The sequence below is a fragment of the Hippocampus comes genome, unplaced genomic scaffold (genome assembly GCF_001891065.2).
Source record: "Hippocampus comes isolate QL1 unplaced genomic scaffold, H_comes_QL1_v1.1 scaffold44, whole genome shotgun sequence".
Classification (NCBI taxonomy): Eukaryota; Metazoa; Chordata; class Actinopteri; order Syngnathiformes; family Syngnathidae; genus Hippocampus; species Hippocampus comes.
In genome coordinates this window covers 2,482,532-2,502,740 of record NW_017805546.1, presented here as the reverse complement: position 1 = coordinate 2,502,740, position 20,209 = coordinate 2,482,532, and the positions used below count along the sequence as shown (strand labels likewise).

Genomic DNA, 20,209 nt, shown 5'->3' with positions numbered 1-20,209 from the left:
GCTTACATTAATACACTTTAGTAATAACTAAGTAACCAGCAAAAATGTTAACCATCGTTGATACCTTTGCTGATAATTGTGTTCTACACTAAAAACAAACACTTGAAAAGTAACAACCATTCAGAAAAGTTGCTGCTATGAGGTGACGGTGCAGTTGCGTGCTTGCTCTTCTAAATAAAAGTAAAAATCGACTCTTGAGCGTTCGTGAGGTGGCGTAGCGCTGCGTGTGCTCACTGAGCACACCTCCCTTTCTGCCCCCCTCCCCTCCTTCCCTCTCGACAGCACCGCGGCACAACAGATGGTGCGCTATACATTACTCTTGCGCATTTTTGCTTTGGAACAACTTTCCTTACAGGCACCGTTCACGCATTTAGCCGACAGAAAGGTTCCTTGCCAGGAAAAAACTCGACTTTTAACTCGAGACCGTTTCGAGACGCATTTTGGTGTCCGGGTAAGTTGTTTCAAATTACCTTCTTTTTCTGGATGTGCACGTAAACGCTGTGAAAATACCACTTCTTCTCCTCCTTATTATTCTATCCCACTTGTTTTTTTTCTCTTGATTTAACAGCCGTAGAAGTTTGTTGAGGACAAAGACGATCGCGCTCTGAGCGGGATTTCACCTCCTTCAGCTCGACGCCAAATACGGCGTGTGATGGTCTTTTTTATTTCATGAGAAAGTGTTTTGATGGAGCACGTTACTCGGAGAGCATTTCGTAGTTTTCAGTGCGCACCTGCCTTGTCTCCTCCTCATGCTCTGGTTCCGTCCAGTGGTGCTCATGCTGCCCCCCCCACCCCTGTCATTACGACTTGAATAAGTATGTCAAGTTTGACAGCAAGGAGACAGTGGCAGACGCTGCCATGTGATCCCTTTTCCATATTATGTCCTACATTTCATTTCATACATCAAATCGCTTTTTTCAGACAGATTACACCGCTTACTGTAAATAGAGTTCCTCTCAGAGGATATTCACCAAAGCTGACCTCGACGCTCTACTTTTTTAGGACAATGATATATTTATTGTAGCATCTCAGTGCACTTTTTTTTTTACATCTAAGGTACTTGCATGCATTGTGTTTTGTATAGATGTGAGTTCATGAAGATTGTGTAAAGTCACTAAGCAGGAGATGACGCTTTTTACGACCACTGCCTGTGCCGCTGACACTAATCTGTCTGACTCCTTCATGTTCTCTGCAACGGTGGAATATTAGCTTGGGGACATGGCTTAGTCTTACACGTACTCCCTTACATTGGCTGTCACCATGGCCACCATCTGCATTGCTTTAAAGCCAAAAATCCATGTCTCCCTCTTCTGTGTTTATAGCCTTGGTTCTCCACAGGGAAAGCAATGATCATACACGCGTACTGTAGTACACAATGAGAACATTTCCACTTGGAGTTATTCACCCATGTATCATAAGATGAGAGAGTCCTACCAGGGGCACCAATGAGTCGAATGTAATGATTTGTTTAGCCCTAAAAGACGTCCGTCCACACTTGCAGTGGGCCCAAGGTGGGCCGTGGCAGTCGCAGCTGCTGACGGAAGGACACGAGATTACCAAATGGCTTGTAGCAATTTGTCTGAAATTAGATCCTCGGGGAGAGCTGCTTCAAGTGCTCTTGACTCTGTGCGCTGCCAGCACGGTAGCGTCTCATGGAAATGGGAGGGTGGCTTTGGAGATGAGGCATCAGCCGAAGGGGAAAAAATATATATATTTGTTAACGAGGAGGGCTACAGCGGATGTTAAGTAGAATGCTTCTTCTTCCAAAATATGGAAATCACTCTCTATTATTCCTCACAGCATATGTTGCCCCCACTTTTGTTTCAAATAATTTAAGTGCATCGCTGTCCATGCTGAATGCATTTTTAATATTTGTGAATAGTACTGATTAAAAATATAACGGCACCTTTGTGGCTCCTCGGCCATTCGAAGTCGTGTGCGAGAACCACTGCTGTTGGCACTCGGCGAGTGATGAGGGAACGGAGCAAAATGCTCGCACCAAAACACTGCAGTGATACACGTGGAAGCAAAAAGGGAAGTAGGCGAAGATGCTATGTTGACCCTCGGAACGATCATGTTCTATAATTTGGCTGGCAACCAGTTCAGGGTGTACCCGACCCGCCGGCCGTAAAACAGCCGGGATCGGCTCCAGCACGCCCGCGACCCTCCTGACGTCAAGTGGCACGGATAATGCATGAATGGATAGATATTCGGGTACACCCGATGGCACAAATGAAACAGCTGCTCGTCTCAGAATAGCTAAAGCAACAGTTTAACAATCCTCCTCATGAAGTGAACCCACTCTGCGAGATCCAAATCAGGAGTGGCTTCAAGTAGCTCAGAAGTGGAACAAGGATAAGCCACCTCCTCTACATGGGCGACATCAAGCTCTGCCATTCGGATAAGTGCGGGTGAATGCTATCCACCAGTCCAGGGATGATGATGACAACCGAAGGGATTGGACTAAATACTTTGGAATTCCATGGGCAAAGAGCGACCATGAGGAGGCAGCTCGAAGGGCAGCCGCGGCCAAGCACCTAAAAGAGGGTGACGCGGATCCAGAATTATCAGCTGAACGGCAAGAATAAGGTGCAGGCCAAGAGCTCTCAAATTTTAGGGGTGCTGGGATTCATTCTAAGGAGGGTTTGAGCACCCCAAAAGTGGGACAGAAATGTCTACGGTGTCATCCGAGTGACTTGCGGCTCATTTCCAGGCACACACGATCACAAGACGACAAGTCAGACATCCAAAGAAAGAGGAGTGATAGTGACACAACAGATGGAATGCTTTGTATCACAATTCTGGCAGACAAGAGTTGTTGGAAAGTCGGTTGAAAAGGCAAGTCTCTCGGAATGGCACTGGGGCGACACAAAAAAAAAACCCATCTCTGTAACACATCCAATTACAGTGGATATAAAAAGTGTATTCCCCACATGCACGGTATTTAGGAGAGTTTGTTTTGGTCTCTTGAAATCAAGGTTGACCTTTTCGGGCAGAACTGCAAGACACGTTTTGTGCAAGCACAACGCTGCACGTCACAAAAAGAACACCATCCATCTTTCAAGTGAAGCATGGTGGTGGGTGGCGGCATCGTGCTTTGGGGCTGACAGGATGAGGTGGAAGGAATTATGGAAAGTTCAAAATGGCACTTAGGCTTCCGCTAATAGGCAAAAAAAAAAAGTCTGGAAAAGCCCCTGAAAGCTGAAATTGAGTTTAGGCAGAGGGATGTTATGTGTGTGCTGAGTCCCAATGAGCGGTTCATTCGAAACACAGCCACATCCCATTTAGAAGAGGATGAGAGTTCATGTATTCATTTAACAGATTACACGTTATATTAATGGTGGGAAAGTTTTGAAATTATTTGTCTCTGTCTTTTTTTTTTTTTTTTTTTTTAAATCACAAAAACCCTGCGCTTTCAAGTTTTTTTTTTTTTTTAAATCACAAAACCCTGCGCTTTCAACAGAGGCGTTCAGACTTTTTACACCCATTCCATTTCACAAGACCTCGGATTTAGCCAACGGCATATTACGAAGTTGAAATTAGCATTTATTTTAAAAAATATAAATATGAGCGTCACTACTCCCTAGAGCAGTGCCTTTTTTTTCCCTTTGAAAGGCTGTGCCGCCTCAAAATGTGCCTCACGCCGGCGACCATCATCTCACGCTACGAGAATGCAGGGAAAAGCCTTCTCTTGATCAAGAATTGTTGACTTTAATGACACATTCAGCGCTAGATCTTTTCCTGACATAGAAGTAGTACTCCCAAACAAATGGAGACCCGTTTTTAAGTGAATCTCAGTTGCTTCATTTGTTGCGAGCGAGGCGATTGTCTGCCCGCAAGCGTTACCCGTAGTGGAAGTGCTACTCGCGGCATCATGGAGCTTCAAAGGGCCATCCTGCCTGGCATCCACAAATAGAATGTTTGAAGGGGAATTCTAAATGGAAATGGATTAATATTTCACCTTGGCAATGATTCATGCCGAGGCATGTTCCTCTGTAAGTTCACTTTTAATGAAAACGGAGGTGGGCTAACAGTTGACTTGATCTCGTCGCATCGAGGTGTGCAGTCAAGTACATTCTCCGCGGAGGCATTTTTCATTGTTTAGATAGACGCCATCATCTAATAATAATAAAAACACAAATAGTTGGAGTCCTGTTTTCAAAAGTTGATATTCCGTCTGCGAAATTAATGTAAAAATGAGCGTCCATATTGGTGCTATTTTCGTTAAACGTTTTTGTGAAGAATGGTCCGGCGTATATGTGCAACATTAGAATGAAATCCAGTCATGCCTAGCTGTATTGCCGTTCGCTATTTGCTGATTTAGTTATTTCTTTTCTCATATTTACATCGCCGTTTATTCTCTGTCGCTTGATTTTGCAGCGATTATTTTTCCGCATGTACTGTTACTACAGAGCAATAAACACAAGCCGGAAAAAAAGAATGCCGAAAAAACAGAATGTGCAAAGTTTGGGATCATTTCACACTCAGAAAAAGAAGCTCAATTGCACAGTCAAACTGGCCTAAATGTACATTATGTCGAATTTAGTGCCATCTAGTGGTAAGCTAACACAACGCAACGATAAATTGGATTTTTGGAGAGACCACATTTACAGCTTTTCTTGCTTTTCTAAAAGTTCTCTTGGCCCAACAAAATGCAAAAAGGGACATGTGACCAAAGTCTTGCAAGGCTCAAGTGTTTGGAGTACACTCGCCGCCGCCACCAAATCCAACGCGAACTCGATTTACGCAGGAAAAACATGTCAAAGATCGACTATTTCAACAGGTGAGCGCTTACATTACCGAAGGGCGAAATGATCCGGAGGGCCGCTTTCCTGCATTTTTTTCCCTTCTCTCCCTGCTGCAACACACCCGATTCAAATGATCGGCTCATCGGCAAGCTCTCAAAGAGTCTGACAACCATGAATCGGGGAGAGACGGAAAACCTGCAAGAGAAGGGCCCTTAAGGACCGGGGTTTGACACTTTTTGGGGTGGGGGGGTGGAGGGCACCACTCAATACAGTCCATAACTCAAGTGCAGTTCATTAGATGAGTGAAAGCTGGTAACTACTGTGCTTTGTGATACTTTTACTGGTCATGCCTTTGAAATCTCTTTCAATTATTTATCTGCGAAAATCAAAACGTGATCAGGGAATAAATTTGATCCATTATTGAGGAACGAACCTCATGGCTTTGCCTTCATGACATAAACAACAACAGTGGAAAAAAAAAAAAATAGTTCGCCCTACATTTGTGCCGTACACAACATGAAGCCGCCCCCGTGCATTTCATTTGCACGTAACAGAGACAGTACGCGACTGCCGTGGCACACTCAAGGACTTTGTAACCAAGGCAACCAACAACAGTCACAGAGAATTGTCAGATGAGCGACTCAAGTGTGACGAGGAACCGATTCCGATTTTACATCAAGCTCAATAGCCAGGGCTGTTTAGCGTGACGGCACTTAAAAGAGGAGTGAATACCCTGTCCAATGTTTGCGCCGTACCGTTTAGGACATCAAGTAAATAAAGTCAACCGGATCTGGAGCTGCAGGTCTAGAATCGGTTGGTTGTTATCATCGTTTCCGGTTCACTGTGCCATTCTGTTTTCATGGCGACAGATGAGCAAAGCGCGAGCATCAAGAAAAGAACTTGGTGGCGACGGATGCTCCATTCGCGACAATAAGTCACAGCACAGTCATGCATCTCAACACCTCCCACCGTACGGACCGCGTGTTCCGATGTAGCTTGTTCTCTCGGCACGTTCGGCGTTGGCCGCACGCCACCTTACAACAAAACCGACGAAGCGCATCACTGCCGACACGAGGCAGGAAAACAGAGGCAAGTATATTTAGGTGCAGACTGCTACTATCGACTGGAGAAAGGCCGCTGAAATGACATTTCCTCATTCGCGTGGGTGGAAAAGAAGCTTGAGTCGAGCTTTGTGGTCGATAGAAGATTTTTCTGCGGAGCGGCCAATCTGCTCTTTGGAGCCCCATTAGTTGAAGGCCGAGCGCGCCTCAGAGGACCAACCCCGTGGGCTTTTCGGGTTGCGTCCGCTTTTCTGCGCACACGCGCCGTGTTGCGGCCACTTGTTTGCATCCGATGAGTCACTCACTTAAAATGATGCCCGCAGAGTCTCATTTCATTTGAGCCAATGACGTCACAGAACAGAACGAGCCACAGTCTAAGTGCCCACCGAATTGGAACGTTCACCTTAGCCCAAGAGGAAGAATAGTTATGAAATCAAGAAAGAGCCATTTTAGCAATAGCACACTGTTGTTGAGCGTGTCATCATCGCAGTTTAATCAGCCCGCATTTTGGTCCCAAAAACTGAATTCCTTTAGTCCGCCATGACAAAAGCAATAGCACACAGTTATTTGAGGAGTTTCGAGGCCATCCCCAAGTCAAACAACTATTTGGGGTGGACTAGAATTTATCCAACAACAAATTGCTATTTCATATTGTTGAGAATGACAATTGACCTTTTGAGCCTCTAAGTCATACATTTGCAGCTTGCTGCTTTAGGATTTGTTGAATTTCAAGATGAAGGGTGATGTAAATATTCTTCTGATGAGCGGGGTTAATGGAGACATTGTGCAGAGTGCACTTTACAGCGTAGTGCATCTTTGTGCACTCTGCCTAATATGCAACGGGGCCACTCTCATTTGTTAATTGTTTTATTATTTGCATGGGATTGGCACTGCCCCATCCAACAAAAATGTGCATATAATTGATGTCCGTTGAAATGCACTGGGGAAAAAAAAAAAATCATACAATTAAAAAAATCCGGGCAGCACGGTGAGCCACTGGTGAGGTTGGATTCCTGTTCCGGCCTCCCTGTGTGGAGTTTGCATGTTCTTCCCGTGCCTGCGTGAGTTTTCTCCGGCTACTCGGGTCTCCTCCCACATTCCAAAAACATGCATGGCCGGCTGACGAAACGTTCGTCCATGTGTGCCCCGGGATTGGCTGGCATCCAGTTTAGGGTATCCCCCGCCTACTGTCCGAAGACGGATGGGAGAGATTCCGGCACGTCCGTGAACTTCGTGAGGATAAGCGGATTAGAAAATGGATGGATGGATGAAAACATTTTTATTAAAAAATCCAATTCCATTGTGCCAGTACAGCAAAGTGGCCCGGGCTGCAAGGGACCTTCATAGCTTTTTGCAGCTCTTGTTTAGGTTGGTCTTCCATAGAAACAGTCAACATGATTATTTTTGAAATTGATTCCACATGATCGGGTTTCTGCAGGCCAGATGCAGAGCCGCTTCTGAGGACATAAAGACGTGTGCTTACCTTATAGTTGGAGGAGTGGATAGCAACAGGCAAAGTCCCCCCCCAGAAGAATATGGAGTCTCCTGTCGAAAGAGGCCATCTCTGCTCATTCACTGGTGTTGCCATGGCGACAGGGCTGCTATTTTGTCATTTCTATTACCCATAACGCATTAAAGTCGCACGGCTTTGTGACTCGGATGGTTGCAAAGCCATCAGCGAGGTCGCCAACAATTGTTTACCTGCACGGGCTTCTTCGCTCTGCTGCAATTTGTGAAGCAACCACAAAGTCAGTCCAAGTTGGGTTCTCTCTCTAATACTCCAAAAGCATGCTGCGGTCATGCCATCCTAATTTTCACGAACATCCTCCCAAGTCAGAGTATGCCGCGCTTATTCTCTCGAGGGTGATCGTTTGTTCTGTTTCTCTTTAGCGCGTGGCGTTCACCACAGACAATGCAAATCATGAGCATGTTGAACATTTGCGATTGGTGGCCTTGACTGTTTTCCGAGCAGGTCGAGGAAGAAAAAAAACCTCACTGTGAAACAAACCCCACGCGACTGAATAATCTCTTGGAGACATCAGAGAGGGAGGGAAAATGTACGACATCGGGCTCAATGATCTCAGTCTTTTCACAAAAGTAACCTTTTGCGTGTTCTCGCAAAATAATACGATGTGGGCATTGTTCCAGCTTCCCGTCGAATGGCTTTACCTGACGGCGGACTTTCTTTGTTTCCTTGCATTTGCTGTCTGAAACATCGCAAGGTGCTCTTTTTGCTCTTTTGGAGTACAGCTTTGCTGAGCCAAAGCATTTATCACATGGAGCGAAGAGTGAAAGTGACATGAAGAGATGCAGAGCCAGCAAAGGTCACCCGCTTGCAAACGCATGCCTCGGAAAACGAAAAAGGCAGTTCAAAGAGCACGCGACTGTGTGCTGAACCTTGTTCTTATAAATGACATCACAACTCTTGGCAAGCTATCTCCCTCCCTCGCGCTAGCTACCTAGCTGTCTGTCTGTCTATGTAATCAATCAATCCATACATAGATCTGTCTCCCACTGATTGGCTGACAGATGCGAACCTACAAACGAGCCCGTTTTTGGGTTTGCATCTGTCATCCAGGCTGCCCGCATTAGCGTGGTGCGATATCAGCAAAGACATACATATTAGCCTTCACTCAGTTGGAGAATTTTTACGGCACACTGATTGAGCAACAGTCTGCTTTTTATCCATCCAGCATGACTGATTTCGTGCACTTCCATTCTTTGACACTCGAGAAGCATTTACTTCTTCTCACTTGCTTTGGTACGTGACTCAGACCAGAATGTGTTTTCTCGAAACTACCGGGGACAGCAGAGCAACATTAGTTGATCACCTGCAATTTAGTACTTTGCAAACCCAAAGGTGTCGATCTGGAATTGGAAATATTGACCCCGCCCCTGACTGTAATGCAAGTGTCATCTTGAATGACTACTAACTGTCGAGAAGGCCAGGGCGCACGCCACCTCTCAGCCCAGTCAACTGAGATCAACCCCAGCTAACCCGCAACTCCGGGCAGGACAAGAAGTCGAAAAAGAATGCGTGAAGATCACCTTCAGTCTAGCCAGAAGTTATTTATGATCGCAATGCTTCCCCGGGAGAATTGTGAAAGATCCTTGTTATTACAAATGGATTTCTGTGTGACAGGAGGTACCAAGTCATCACCGACTTAAAGGCCGCAAAACAATATGAGGCAAAATCCGAAACAAGGTGTGGGAAATTAATCCCATGATGATGATATGAAATATTCTAACCATTGAACTCTTTCTCTGTCTGTTTCTGTCTGTTTGTGCTTGCAGGTCAGAAGTGGCTATGCCATTTGGCTGTTTAACAATTGGCGAAAAGAAGGATTACTACAGTCCTTCAGACGTGACGGACAAGTATGACATGGGTCAAATTGTTAAATCGTGAGTGCCGTTCATATCGACGTACTTGTTTTCTGCATTGCTTTGCGCTTCTTGTACCAAGGATAAAGTGGAACCTCTGAGCTGGGACTGGCTTGATTTGGCTTTTGATTTGAGAGCGTCAAGATCTGGCGTAGGAGATATCGAAATTGGTGAGGCTGAGGAATACTGAAATTGGATCGCACAACGTAACGACTTCGTCGACTTTTAGGACAAGTGGTGAGCACGTGATGAATGGCAAGACGAAGATTTCTGTCACTGGGGCGCTTTACATCGCAACTAAGTGCCAGCTGACTTCCCCGGAGCATTCCATTTTTTTAGCGTTACTGCGGACATCGTGTTGATGTTGTCAAGTCGCAATTCAATGCCAGATGCTCACTGAACTGAAGACTCTTGCAAAGTATTCCGAGGCCTCGCATGATAAGTCCTGTCTCCCAAAATGGAGGAAAAGAATTCAATTAGAGGAATTCAGCTTGAGAGGTTCCACTGTACCGAGCCCATGCATCTATCCATAGCCGCTTGAAATGCTTGTTTGCAGGGAGGAGTTCTGTGAGATATTCAGGGCCAAGGACAAAAACACCATGAGAATGTACACATGCAAAAAGTTCCTGAAGAAGGATGGAAGGAAGGTGCGCAAAGCTGCCAAAAATGAAATCCTCATTTTAAAAATGTGAGTTCTTTTCTTGAAACTAAGCATTTGTCATTGTGCACGCTCTCTGCTTGTATCTGATTTTTTTTAAACATTCCCCGGAACTTCGTGTTAGCATGAGCTGGATATGCTGTCATAACACAGATTCTTAATGCACAATTTTTTTGGTGTGCAATGTCCCCACGCGCTCTTTTCTTGGATATTTGTCATTGGCTGGCTTTAGCTGACAATCAACGGCAAGCTTTAGCGGATCAAGCATCGAGCCCTGAGGGACGCCTTTGGACAGGGGGGCAATAGAAGAAGAGAGGAGGAGATCATTGGTGACTTTGAGAAGGGCAGTTTCGGTACTAGGGTGGGCCAGATTGGAGTTGTTCATAAAGGCCATTGTTGGTGAGATGGGTTTTGAGTTGGGAAGCAACAACAGCGAAAGGAACAGGAAGTTCGATCTGGGCCAAAAGTTATTGAAATCGTCAGGGTTGAATCCAATTTTCCTGAGGATCGGGACGGTGGCAGCCCGTTCGAAAGACAGGGGGTCAGCGGATGTTCCGTTTTCCCACGGAAAGGGTTGACCACGGTGTCTATGGGAATTTCTCGGCTCACACTTTTCCACTTTATTCTTTTTTTAGTTTCACTCATGGCATTCAAAGAGACAAATATAACCGGTGGAATCAGCAGGTAATAACCTCAAAAAAGTTACATATAGTCACAGGCTTCAGTGCCAATGCCAACACCCGCTCTCTACTTGCTCACGTTTATTTACGGTTTGCCAGCAACACGGAATGAGGCCGTTTATTATTGTCAACGGTAGCGAATAATGGCTGAGGAAATGCAATTATTGAGAAGAAGAGGCTCTCGTTCAAGGCCTAACGTCATAAAGTTCATCAGTAGGGTACAGCTCCGTCGGGCTCCGACAAGCTTCCCTTTTTTACGCCACTGATCGTAACACACGATCATCGGCGTAATCATGAGCACTTCACGTGACTTTTCCATGCATCCCGTTTCTCTCAAAGGGGTTTCATTTGTCTGCCTCGAAATAATAACGATCATAATCCTAATTATATCGCGGGTGGGCTGTGTTGACTAATGTGGATTACATCATGCATTTGTTTCTCATCTCCTCAGGGTGAAGCATCCCAATATTCTCCAGCTGGTGGATGTCTTTGAGACTAAAAAGGAATACTTCCTCTTTCTTGAACTGTAAGTTTGAGGGAGTAAAAAAGGGGCTACTTTATGTCTTCCGGCCTCCCGCGTTGATCAAAAACTGGACACGTGAGGAGCAACTTCATTTATCACATATAGCGCATCGATGGCGCCGTCTCGGCTTTTCAACTTCAGTGTTTCCTGAAGTTTAGTTTGTTTATCGCAGGGTTTACGTTCCAAAAAGGACCCGCGATAGGCGGAATCCGCTCAGCAGTCAGAGTATTTGGCAAGCTGTACAGAGACGAAGTGCGGAGGCTGTTGACGTTGGTCACACACTGCACTGTATTTTAAAAAAAACCAAATTTCATCTGTGAAACAGCGAAGCCGTGAAAGGTGAGTCGCATTGTAGCGACGGTTCATAAATTGGTAAGGCATGTCCTCTCCTCCGTCAGTGCGACAGGCCGAGAAGTGTTTGACTGGATCCTGGACCAAGGCTATTACTCCGAGCGGGATACCAGCAATGTGGTGCGGCAGGTCTTGGAAGCCGTCGCTTACCTCCACTCTCTGCAGATTGTTCACAGAAATCTGAAGGTAACGTGCGACTCTTTTTCCAGAGCTTCAACTCATTCACTTCGACGCATGGTTTGAAAACATCCAAGACATCGTGGGGATAAAGCCGCTCGGTTCGGGGACGGAGGGATGGGTGGATATTGGAGGAAATGAGTACATATGATCTGGGACGTCAATATTCGTTGGCGTTGGGAAGAAGCGAGGACAGCCGTTGTCGGGAACGGATAGCGAGGTGGAAGGACGTTTGCATGGATCGGCTCCGTTTTCAGAATGCTTTTCGGCCGCTTCTGTTTTTGACCATGGAGCTATTCGGAGGAATAGATTTCAATTTTAGGGAGGGCCTGCGAGCTTGTGAATTGTTCTTGACAAGCGCCTTGCACACGCTTACGACATCTGCTCTTTCTCATGGGCGCAGTTGGAGAATTTGGTGTACTACAACCGCCTCAAGCACTCTAAAATAGTCATCAGCGACTTCCATCTTGCCAAGCTGGAGAATGGATTAATCAAAGACCCCTGCGGGACACCCGAGTATTTGGGTGAGATTTTTCAAGCGCATAATCAGGCCAAGAAGAGAGCGCAAAGAAATGTTTTGTGTTGTGTGCTTTTTTTTTTCACTTCACAGTACTCTTTAATCAGGCTTTGTTTTTTGTCCTCTGCAGCTCCGGAGGTGGTCGGCAGACAGCGATACGGTCGAGCCGTGGACTGTTGGGCAACAGGCGTCATCATGTACATTCTGTGAGTTTGGAGGCTCATGACTCGTGAGAGACAGAGTGCGTGGCATACAATTATTGATGAATGCTTGATCAGAACATTCCTTTTCAGTTGAACTGTAGCTCGTCAGGATAAGCGCTTTGGATCATGGATGCATGGATGAATTACAGAGTGAGGCTGAAGTTAGGTCTCGCATACTCCTCTTGATGATTGGGGGATGGTGGGGGGGGGGGCGTCTATGTGTTTACTGCTCCTCCAGGTGTACTTGAGGACAGCAACATAGAGTCGCATAAGTCTTTGCTTTTAGCAATCAATGGTTTTCTCGCAACTCCAGGCTGTCGGGCAATCCTCCTTTCTATGATGAGAGTGACGAAGATGATTATGAAAACCATGACAAGAACCTGTTCCGAAAGATCCTTGCAGGCGACTATGAGTTTGACTCACCATATTGGGATGAGATCTCCGATTCAGGTATTTTGATCCCACTCCATGGGAGCCGACTTTTGCCTTTTTTTGCATTCCCACAAAATATTCCAACATTAAACGCGACGAAAAAATGAACCCTTTGTTGACGTTTACGTTCATTTCCATCTGACAGCAAAAAGTCTGGTTGCACGTCTGATGGAGGTGGATCAAGACCAAAGACTGACAGCCCAGGAGGCTATCAACCACGAATGGTAGGTGGCGCAGACCACATCAATCATTCTTTGTCAACCCAAGCGGAGCGCCACAATAACGGAGGGTTTCCGGGTTCGCTGTCCCCGTTTTTATCCAACAGGATCTCGGGCGGCGCGGCGTCAGATAAAAACATCAAAGAAAACGTCTGCGCGCAAATCGAGAAGAACTTTGCTCGAGCAAAATGGAAGGTAAGCCCCCACAACATTGACCATTTTGTTTCACAGATTTCAATTGAATTGAAGGCACAGAGTTCAATTATTTTAGAATTAACGAGATTTTCAACCCGCCCCCCTCCTCTCAGAAAGCTGTGCGGGTCACCACCATCATGAAGAGACTGAGAGCCACTGAGCAAAGCGCCACCAAAGCTGCCGATGCGGCAGCCGGCGCTGCGGCAGCCCCCGCGGCGCCCGAGGCTGCCGCAGTCCCGTCCACACCTTCGCCCGCTGCCGCCACAACACACCAAGTGGTCACGGAGATTCACGAGCCGGTTGTGGAGATGCTCGAGGGGGCGGAGCCAGAGCCGCAGGAAGCTGAGCCCACGTCTGGCTGCAACGGAGATACGGCGGCTCCGCTCCGCGTCGGCGCCGATGCGGAGGACGAGCAGGGCTAGGCGCCTCCCCTCGGCCCGCACGGCCGCGACCTCGGCAGAGGCGCCGACTCCCGCACACTGTACATTAGCTGCTAGCATGGTGACACTGACTCGGCTTCTCTTTCACTTGCAGCATTCTTGTCATCTGGAGGCTGTGCGCTACCTTTCCTGAGTGCTCCGCATTGCATCGGCATTCTCTTTCAATGAATCGCATCTTCTTTCGCCAGCCCCCGGTGTACAAACTGAGTCTCCGAAATATTTACTTGAGTTTTCAGCGGAAGAAGAGATTTGCTGCCGAGCCACGGCTTAACAAAGACTTCATGCGTCTCAGTGCTCAGCAGAAGAAGAAGAATTGAACGAGTCGATTCCTTTTTTAAAAGCTGACTTGGGGGAGATGTCTGTCTGCCAGTATTTGCTCTTGAAATCAGAGAAATGTTTGACTTGAAAATCACGCCGCGTAACCTCCCGGTACTTAACGAGGGCGCTTTGCGCTGTCATACCCACGGTGCCGAACAGTTACTTTATTGCGTGTCGCTCGTTGCTGACATGGCCGAGAATTTGGTCCCGGCGTGACCTCACACATACGCACAGAACAACACAAGTGTTTGGTCCTTTGCTTACTCCTGCCTCAGGAAAGAACCTCACAGTTGTAGGTGGAAACATTTTGTGCATAGGGATCTTTGTAGAAGTAGCGAAAAGAGCATGCGTTCGCATTTTTTGCTATTCGTTTTTGCCTTTACGGTGACATAAAAAGTCCACGCAACCCCTGTTCGAATTCCGGATCCTGTCATATGAAAAACTTGAGCCTAAGATCAACCACTTCAAAACTGTTTCCACCATTTACACGACCTGTGCCAACTTGGAAAAAAACCCAAAATCTTTTCAAGAGGGGGAAGTACAAATAACAATCTAAAACTGCAACGTTCAGAATTAACCAATCACACCTCTTTTATTTCCGTTACTTATCTTCCCCTCTTGGCAACCCCAACAGGGGTGTGTAGACTTTTTCTATCCCCTGTACAGTCGCTTGGCGGATAAAGATGTTTTGTTTCCGAATTTTCACTTGACACGTGGTGTGCTTAAACCGGTTAAAGAGGGTCCGTTACTCTGTGCGCGCTGTTCTATGAGGTGCCTCACTTCATGTTCACGGCTGACTTCATCTCACAAAAAATGAATTTGTAGCTTTTCTTTTGCTAAAAGCACCACAATAGACTTAACGGCATCACCATCGGTCATCTTTGAAAGAGGTATCGTTTTGCTACATCTCAGTCTGCGCCCATAAATTTGCTCCTGTCTTTCACGGCAAGACCTGTTTCTTTGCAACACCACGGCAAGCGCATTGACGTTCATTTTCAAAAAAACGTGATCATTCGTATACGGAGCTGACTTCTGCAGATCGACTCGATAAACAGCAATATTAATCAATTCTTGTCCCCGCTTCCCTTGAGCATCGATTATGAGCCACAGAAAGAGTTGGAAAGAAAAGTGAGCAATACCTGACGGGCTGCAGAAACTGCGAGCCTTGCTGTCCTTTGGCTTGCCCATAAACACCGTTGCTGTCGGACATTTATGACGGTGCACTAACTCCCTGGGAGACTGTTATTTCTTTGCGTGCTTGTGTGCGCATGTGCGAGTGAGGAGCAAAACGTAAGCATCCTACAGTATCGCTCCCTTCAGGCTGACAAGTCTATTTGGAAGAATTGACCCTGCACGGTTCAAGTGCCGCAATTGGGATTTGTGTCAACCGCCTGGGATTGAATCTCCTGCGTTTAGAACAAGGCCCGTTTCAACGGTGGAAATCTGCCAATCCGACTGCAGCGTGAACGGATAAATCGGATTTATGGCATCCATGCGAGCTCGGTGTTATCGAAATAGACCGATTGGTCACGTACGTGTCTGCCCAAACAATGCAAAGAAACACACTGTACAGTACAGTGAAAGCATAAACAATGAAAGCAGCTCTCAATACGCTACATCAGAAGCGGTTCGATGATTAAATAAGGACAATAATTGCTGGCAAGAGTACAATGTGCCAACCGTATATTTGCAAGTTAGCCTAGTTGCAAACTTTTTGGGGATGAATTCATCCCATGCGCGCGTGTGTGTGTGTGTGTGTGTGTGTGTGTGTGTGTGTGTGTGTGTGTGTGTGTGTGTGTGTGTGTGTGTGTGTTTGTGCAAATGTGTTGCTCGGCCTTTGTCCAGTTGATCTTCTGAGCTAACACTCTGAAATATGAGCAGCCACAAACAGATAGTGCACAGTTTGTCTTCACCAAAAATAGTGTCCACAGCACAGAACTCATGAGGACAAATGTGTATTTTCCATCAAAATTAGACAACGTGTCTAAGGATGGACGTATTAACATACATTCTAAAATGAGGACATTTTCACTTTGTTAGTGCTTAAGCTGATTCCTTTGTGAGTTGGTGTTTTTGATAAAAAGTTCATTCAGAATTTCAGAGGTGTTTGTGTGACTCGATGATATAATGTAGTCCATCCCGTTTGTTTAGATGACTAGTTTCGTAAATACTCTTTTGACCACTGTTACAGTGTTTGAAGTCATGTTTTCTCCCCCCGTTACGCTTCTTTGTGTTGTATTCCATGTCTGGTCATTTGCCAGCCATCCACCGGTGTATTATTGTGGTTGCGATGTCCGCCAGGGCCCGTGGTCACCTGCCGGTCCTATTTTGCATTTGTGTAATGTTCTACTTAAGTGAGTTGACGACTTTGGTGGTAATAAAATACAATTCATCTAATTTCTGTGATCCCTTCCCGTGTTGTTTCTGTTAAATCCGTTTCAGTGCAGATGTGATTACTATTAAAAAGTATAATGGAGGAGATGCAATTTACGGTCCTGTGCAATGATTGCGAAAATGTTTTTTTCAATGTGCGTTTATGTCTTCTGGGTAAATTAAAGCAAGAAAGATGGAGCGTTTTCACTCGTGGGCGAGTCAACTTTTAACTACAAAGACATGAAATCTGTTCTTGATCTTCAGCATAAATAAACGAAAGACATCCGAAGCAACACCACGCGTTCAAGTCGACAGTAGCCAAGCTGACCCGGAAGTACATAAACACGCATGAAAAAGAGCTTCCTTTGTTTTAAAAAAAAGTGCGTTATTTCGCAAAGTTTGTTTTTTTTTTCTTCCATGTCACCTTGCGGGCTTCGTATTATTTTGGGAGTTGGTGGATAAAAACCATTGCTTCGACGAAGTAGCACTGTTAGCTAACCAACCTTCCAGCGCCTCGGAGGACTTGCAGATCATTCCTGTTGACCGCTCTCGTTCTTGCAAGAAGAGATAAGCAAAGGCCATCCTTGGTGCGCATTCCATTTATCTGCATTGGTTCGATCCATAAATGGGGCCATCTTTTTGCAGGTGAACACACACAGCATCGTCAGTCCTTGGCGTGTTGCCCACTTTGGTTTGAGCCGGCATAATCAGTCACTGGACGTTTTCTCAGGCTATTGACACGACTGGCTTCCCTTGCATATGCTGATGGGTCCCTCTAGTGTTAGCTCTGTTTCCTATAGCAGCATCCTCAAAGCTGTTTTTTTTTAAAAAAATTTTTATCACGGTGTGGATTCACACTGCAGGTCCCAATTTTGTATTAATGAATGTATCCAAATATTGTTATTCAATGATACTTTATTAGTTTGTGCGATTTGCATGTACAGATCCCATTCAGCTGTGTGTACATTCACAGAACACATGAAACAACCCACGCCACATACAAATTGCATTTGAGTAACGGCACAATTAACAACAAGCAAACAATATAGAATAAATAATACAAATATTGCATTTCAATTATCATTTAGACGGCCCGCACTGAGTCACATCACAGCCACATCACAGAGACGCCTCACGAGTTGCAGTGAACAGAGCCGTGGCGCGTCCAGCAAAAACTCCAGCAGGAATTGGCGCTCACACAAAAATCTTTGTAATGGCCAAGAGACGCCACACGGTGGCAGCAAAGCACTTCCGTCTCTATCCGATAAAGCTATGGCATCACATGAAACCCCAACGCAACATTTATATGCATGACGCAGTTTTGTCTTGGACGCCAAAACAGCAATTCGAAGTGTGTTCCAATGAATAACCCGAGATTGGTTCCCGATAAATATCTGCAAAGAGTCAAATTCGTGAATGCCAGATGCGGGAGTTGTCTGTCCTCTTTTCCTGATTTAACTTTCAACACACCTCTGATCTGGTATATTTAGACCATATTTGGTTGTCTAAGATTTCTGTTGCAATGCCTACGCTTTTTATACTACACTTTGGTTTAGTTGTGGTGTTTGGTCAGACCGGGATTTTCTAGACGACGCGCCCCGAAAAAAAATGATATAAAAGAGGCCAACATTATTAATTGAAAACTTTTCTCACCATTAATGTGACTTCCAAGTACTACAACTCATTAAAGAACAGCAGCAGCAACAACAACATAAAGATAAGACAAGGAGGAACATCTGTACTTACGTTTGAGAGGTTTTTTTTTTTTAATCCGTCAATGTGGGGGGTTGTTTTACACAAATGTGCATACTCAATACCTTAACAGATACACCTTTATTCCAGAGAGTTCAGGGCAGAACATAGAAACCAGCCAGTATCAAGTTCATCACAATGAGTGGGGGAAGTGTTCCGTTGTCATCAAATACAGAGCTTTAATTTAGTCGTTAGCAACAACGGAGGGTATAAGTAATTTACACATAAAAGGTCAGTACAACAGCATCACCTCATTGTGTTTTTTTTTTCTCCTTAAAATCTGATCATGTAAACAGAATGCAGAACCGACAGACGACTTTCTTTCTTTGCAAGTTCACTGCATATGTTGTATACAAAATGGAAGCGTAGCAAGTACGGCCGTAGCCTCTTCAGAGGTCTACAGGGTCCCTTTTCTCTTGCCAAATTGACGAGTGATCGACGCCTAGAATTGAAATGTCATTTTCTTCAGTTTTCGAATGACTTGAGGACTGTCACACAACAACTGATAGTAACTCAGTCCTTGATGGAGAGAGTACAAATAAATGGCCGCAGATGGCGGATTCCGTCCACGTATGGAAAAGTAAAGTCTTAAATGTTCAGTTAAAAAATGTTTTATTGTTGCGCGTTTGGAGTTGCCGCACATTTACTGTTTTATCAAGTGTACTCGAATCTCATATCCTATGATTCATTCCTTATGGTGGTGAACAGGGAAAAAAAGCAAACACACACATACTTTTGATCAGAAACGCAGTACAGATACATTTTCATGCACACAAAGAAAGCCAGCTTCCCAACATTTGGTGAGTGCCACAACATTGTTACAATGCTCAGTTGTGTCTACCGTCAAATGGAAATTTCCTTCCTTGTCAGAAGAACAAAAGGTTCATGCAACTATTGCTACCCTCAACTATTTCATTTTCTTTTATTTTTTTACAGTATTCACAGATGTCCACAAGTGTGCTTGTTGCATTTGGCCCCAGCTGTCAGCTGTCACCCCTTTGGACAAAACCTTGACTCTATTGCACCGCAGTCTCAGTATATGTGAAGTTTGGATTTGAATCAACCAGGCGTGACTCACGGCAGAATAGGTTCGATTTAAAAACAAAAGAAAAAAAAAACCCAAAACCCCAAGAATATATCTGCTGACTGAAACAGTGCGCATATTTGAATATTATTGAGTGACAGAACTGTTCCTCCTCAACGATCGGGAGCTTTTTTCAAGTCCATGGTCCCCCAAGTCTCAGTCCACATGCATCCATGTCGGAATTGTGCACCGGGCGGTCCTGCAGATGTCGCGGCATGGCGTCGCGATAGTCAAGAAACATCAGCCACCCCGTCACCTCTTATCAGCACGACATTTTTCTCCCGTCACGCAAAGAGTTTCCTAGCTGGGCTCCATACAGCTCACGCACTCAATAGCACAAAACTCTCTCCAATGTCAGATGACAGATGAGCGTGGTCATGACAGTAACAGCAACAATCTATTGAACGACGACGACGACGACATTTGCCCCAAGGTTACCTCTACACAACGAGCCCGTTTTCTTTTCAGTACAAATAAATCCACAGAATGACGGGCCAACTATATACAACCGACAATAAATACGGAAGTAGCATATGCGTTACGCTTTGAAACAATGGATGTTGGGGGTTTTCCTGACGTGTGGGGGGGTGGTGGAGGAACTTTTCGTACAGAGTTGGCCTCCTCATGTCTCGACGCCGTCCTGCTCTTCTTCCTTCGCTACCTCCCCGTGATGCCGGCGATTGCGAGGCTTCTTCTGTTCCTTGAACTCTTTCAGGTCTTTGACCTTGAGGGCACCGAGCGCGGGGTCTCCCAACTGCCAGTAGTCCTGGCAATACTGATTGATGAGGCTCATCTCCGGCTGGCTGAGAATGGTCAGCAGGTCCTTGTACTGGCCTGCGTTGGGAGTCCACTGGGTGCCGGAGTGCAGCGAAGACGGCAAGAGACCTCCCGCGCCTTCGACCAGGGCGTTATTGACAGCGCGGCTTGACAGCACCACCAGCTGCAGCTTGACGAGGGTGTGCTTGAAGTTCTTTTCCGTGGCGCTGCACTGGTACATGCCCGAGTCCGAAGGATGCAGAGACCGCAGGAGCAGACCTTGTTCGGTTTTTAAGATCCGACCGTCAGAACGCATCTACGAACAGAAAGAAAGAAAGAAAG

At 45.7% G+C, this 20,209-nt stretch overlaps 2 protein-coding genes across 9 annotated transcripts in view; one reads left to right on the top strand and one right to left on the bottom strand.

The window, feature by feature from the left end:
* Positions 1-262: 262 nt before the first annotated feature.
* Positions 263-14,284, top strand: camkvb (CaM kinase-like vesicle-associated b). 2 transcript variants are annotated; one of them, XM_019879593.1, is made up of 11 exons: positions 263-451; positions 9,104-9,211; positions 9,747-9,878; positions 10,980-11,054; positions 11,450-11,588; positions 11,983-12,103; positions 12,227-12,302; positions 12,613-12,749; positions 12,877-12,955; positions 13,057-13,144; positions 13,258-14,284. In XM_019879593.1, exons 2-11 carry the CDS (start codon positions 9,117-9,119, stop codon positions 13,564-13,566), a joined length of 1,251 nt encoding a protein of 416 aa, XP_019735152.1. In that variant the 5' UTR covers positions 263-451; positions 9,104-9,116; the 3' UTR covers positions 13,567-14,284. The 2 variants fall into 2 exon arrangements, with proteins under 2 accessions (XP_019735152.1, XP_019735153.1); XM_019879594.1 differs by lacking the exons at positions 263-451; positions 9,104-9,211 and having other exon boundaries at positions 9,756-9,837.
* Positions 14,285-18,090: 3,806 nt separating this feature from the next.
* Positions 18,091-20,209, bottom strand: part of LOC109521614 (semaphorin-3F-like) — a 43,442-nt gene continuing 41,323 nt past the window's right edge. For all 7 annotated transcript variants that reach the window (XM_019879561.1, XM_019879563.1, XM_019879562.1 and 4 more), the window contains one exon: positions 18,091-20,183. In XM_019879561.1, coding sequence (XP_019735120.1) covers positions 19,734-20,183 — 450 coding nt within the window. In that variant the 3' untranslated portion in view covers positions 18,091-19,733. The remainder of the gene's footprint in view (positions 20,184-20,209) is intronic.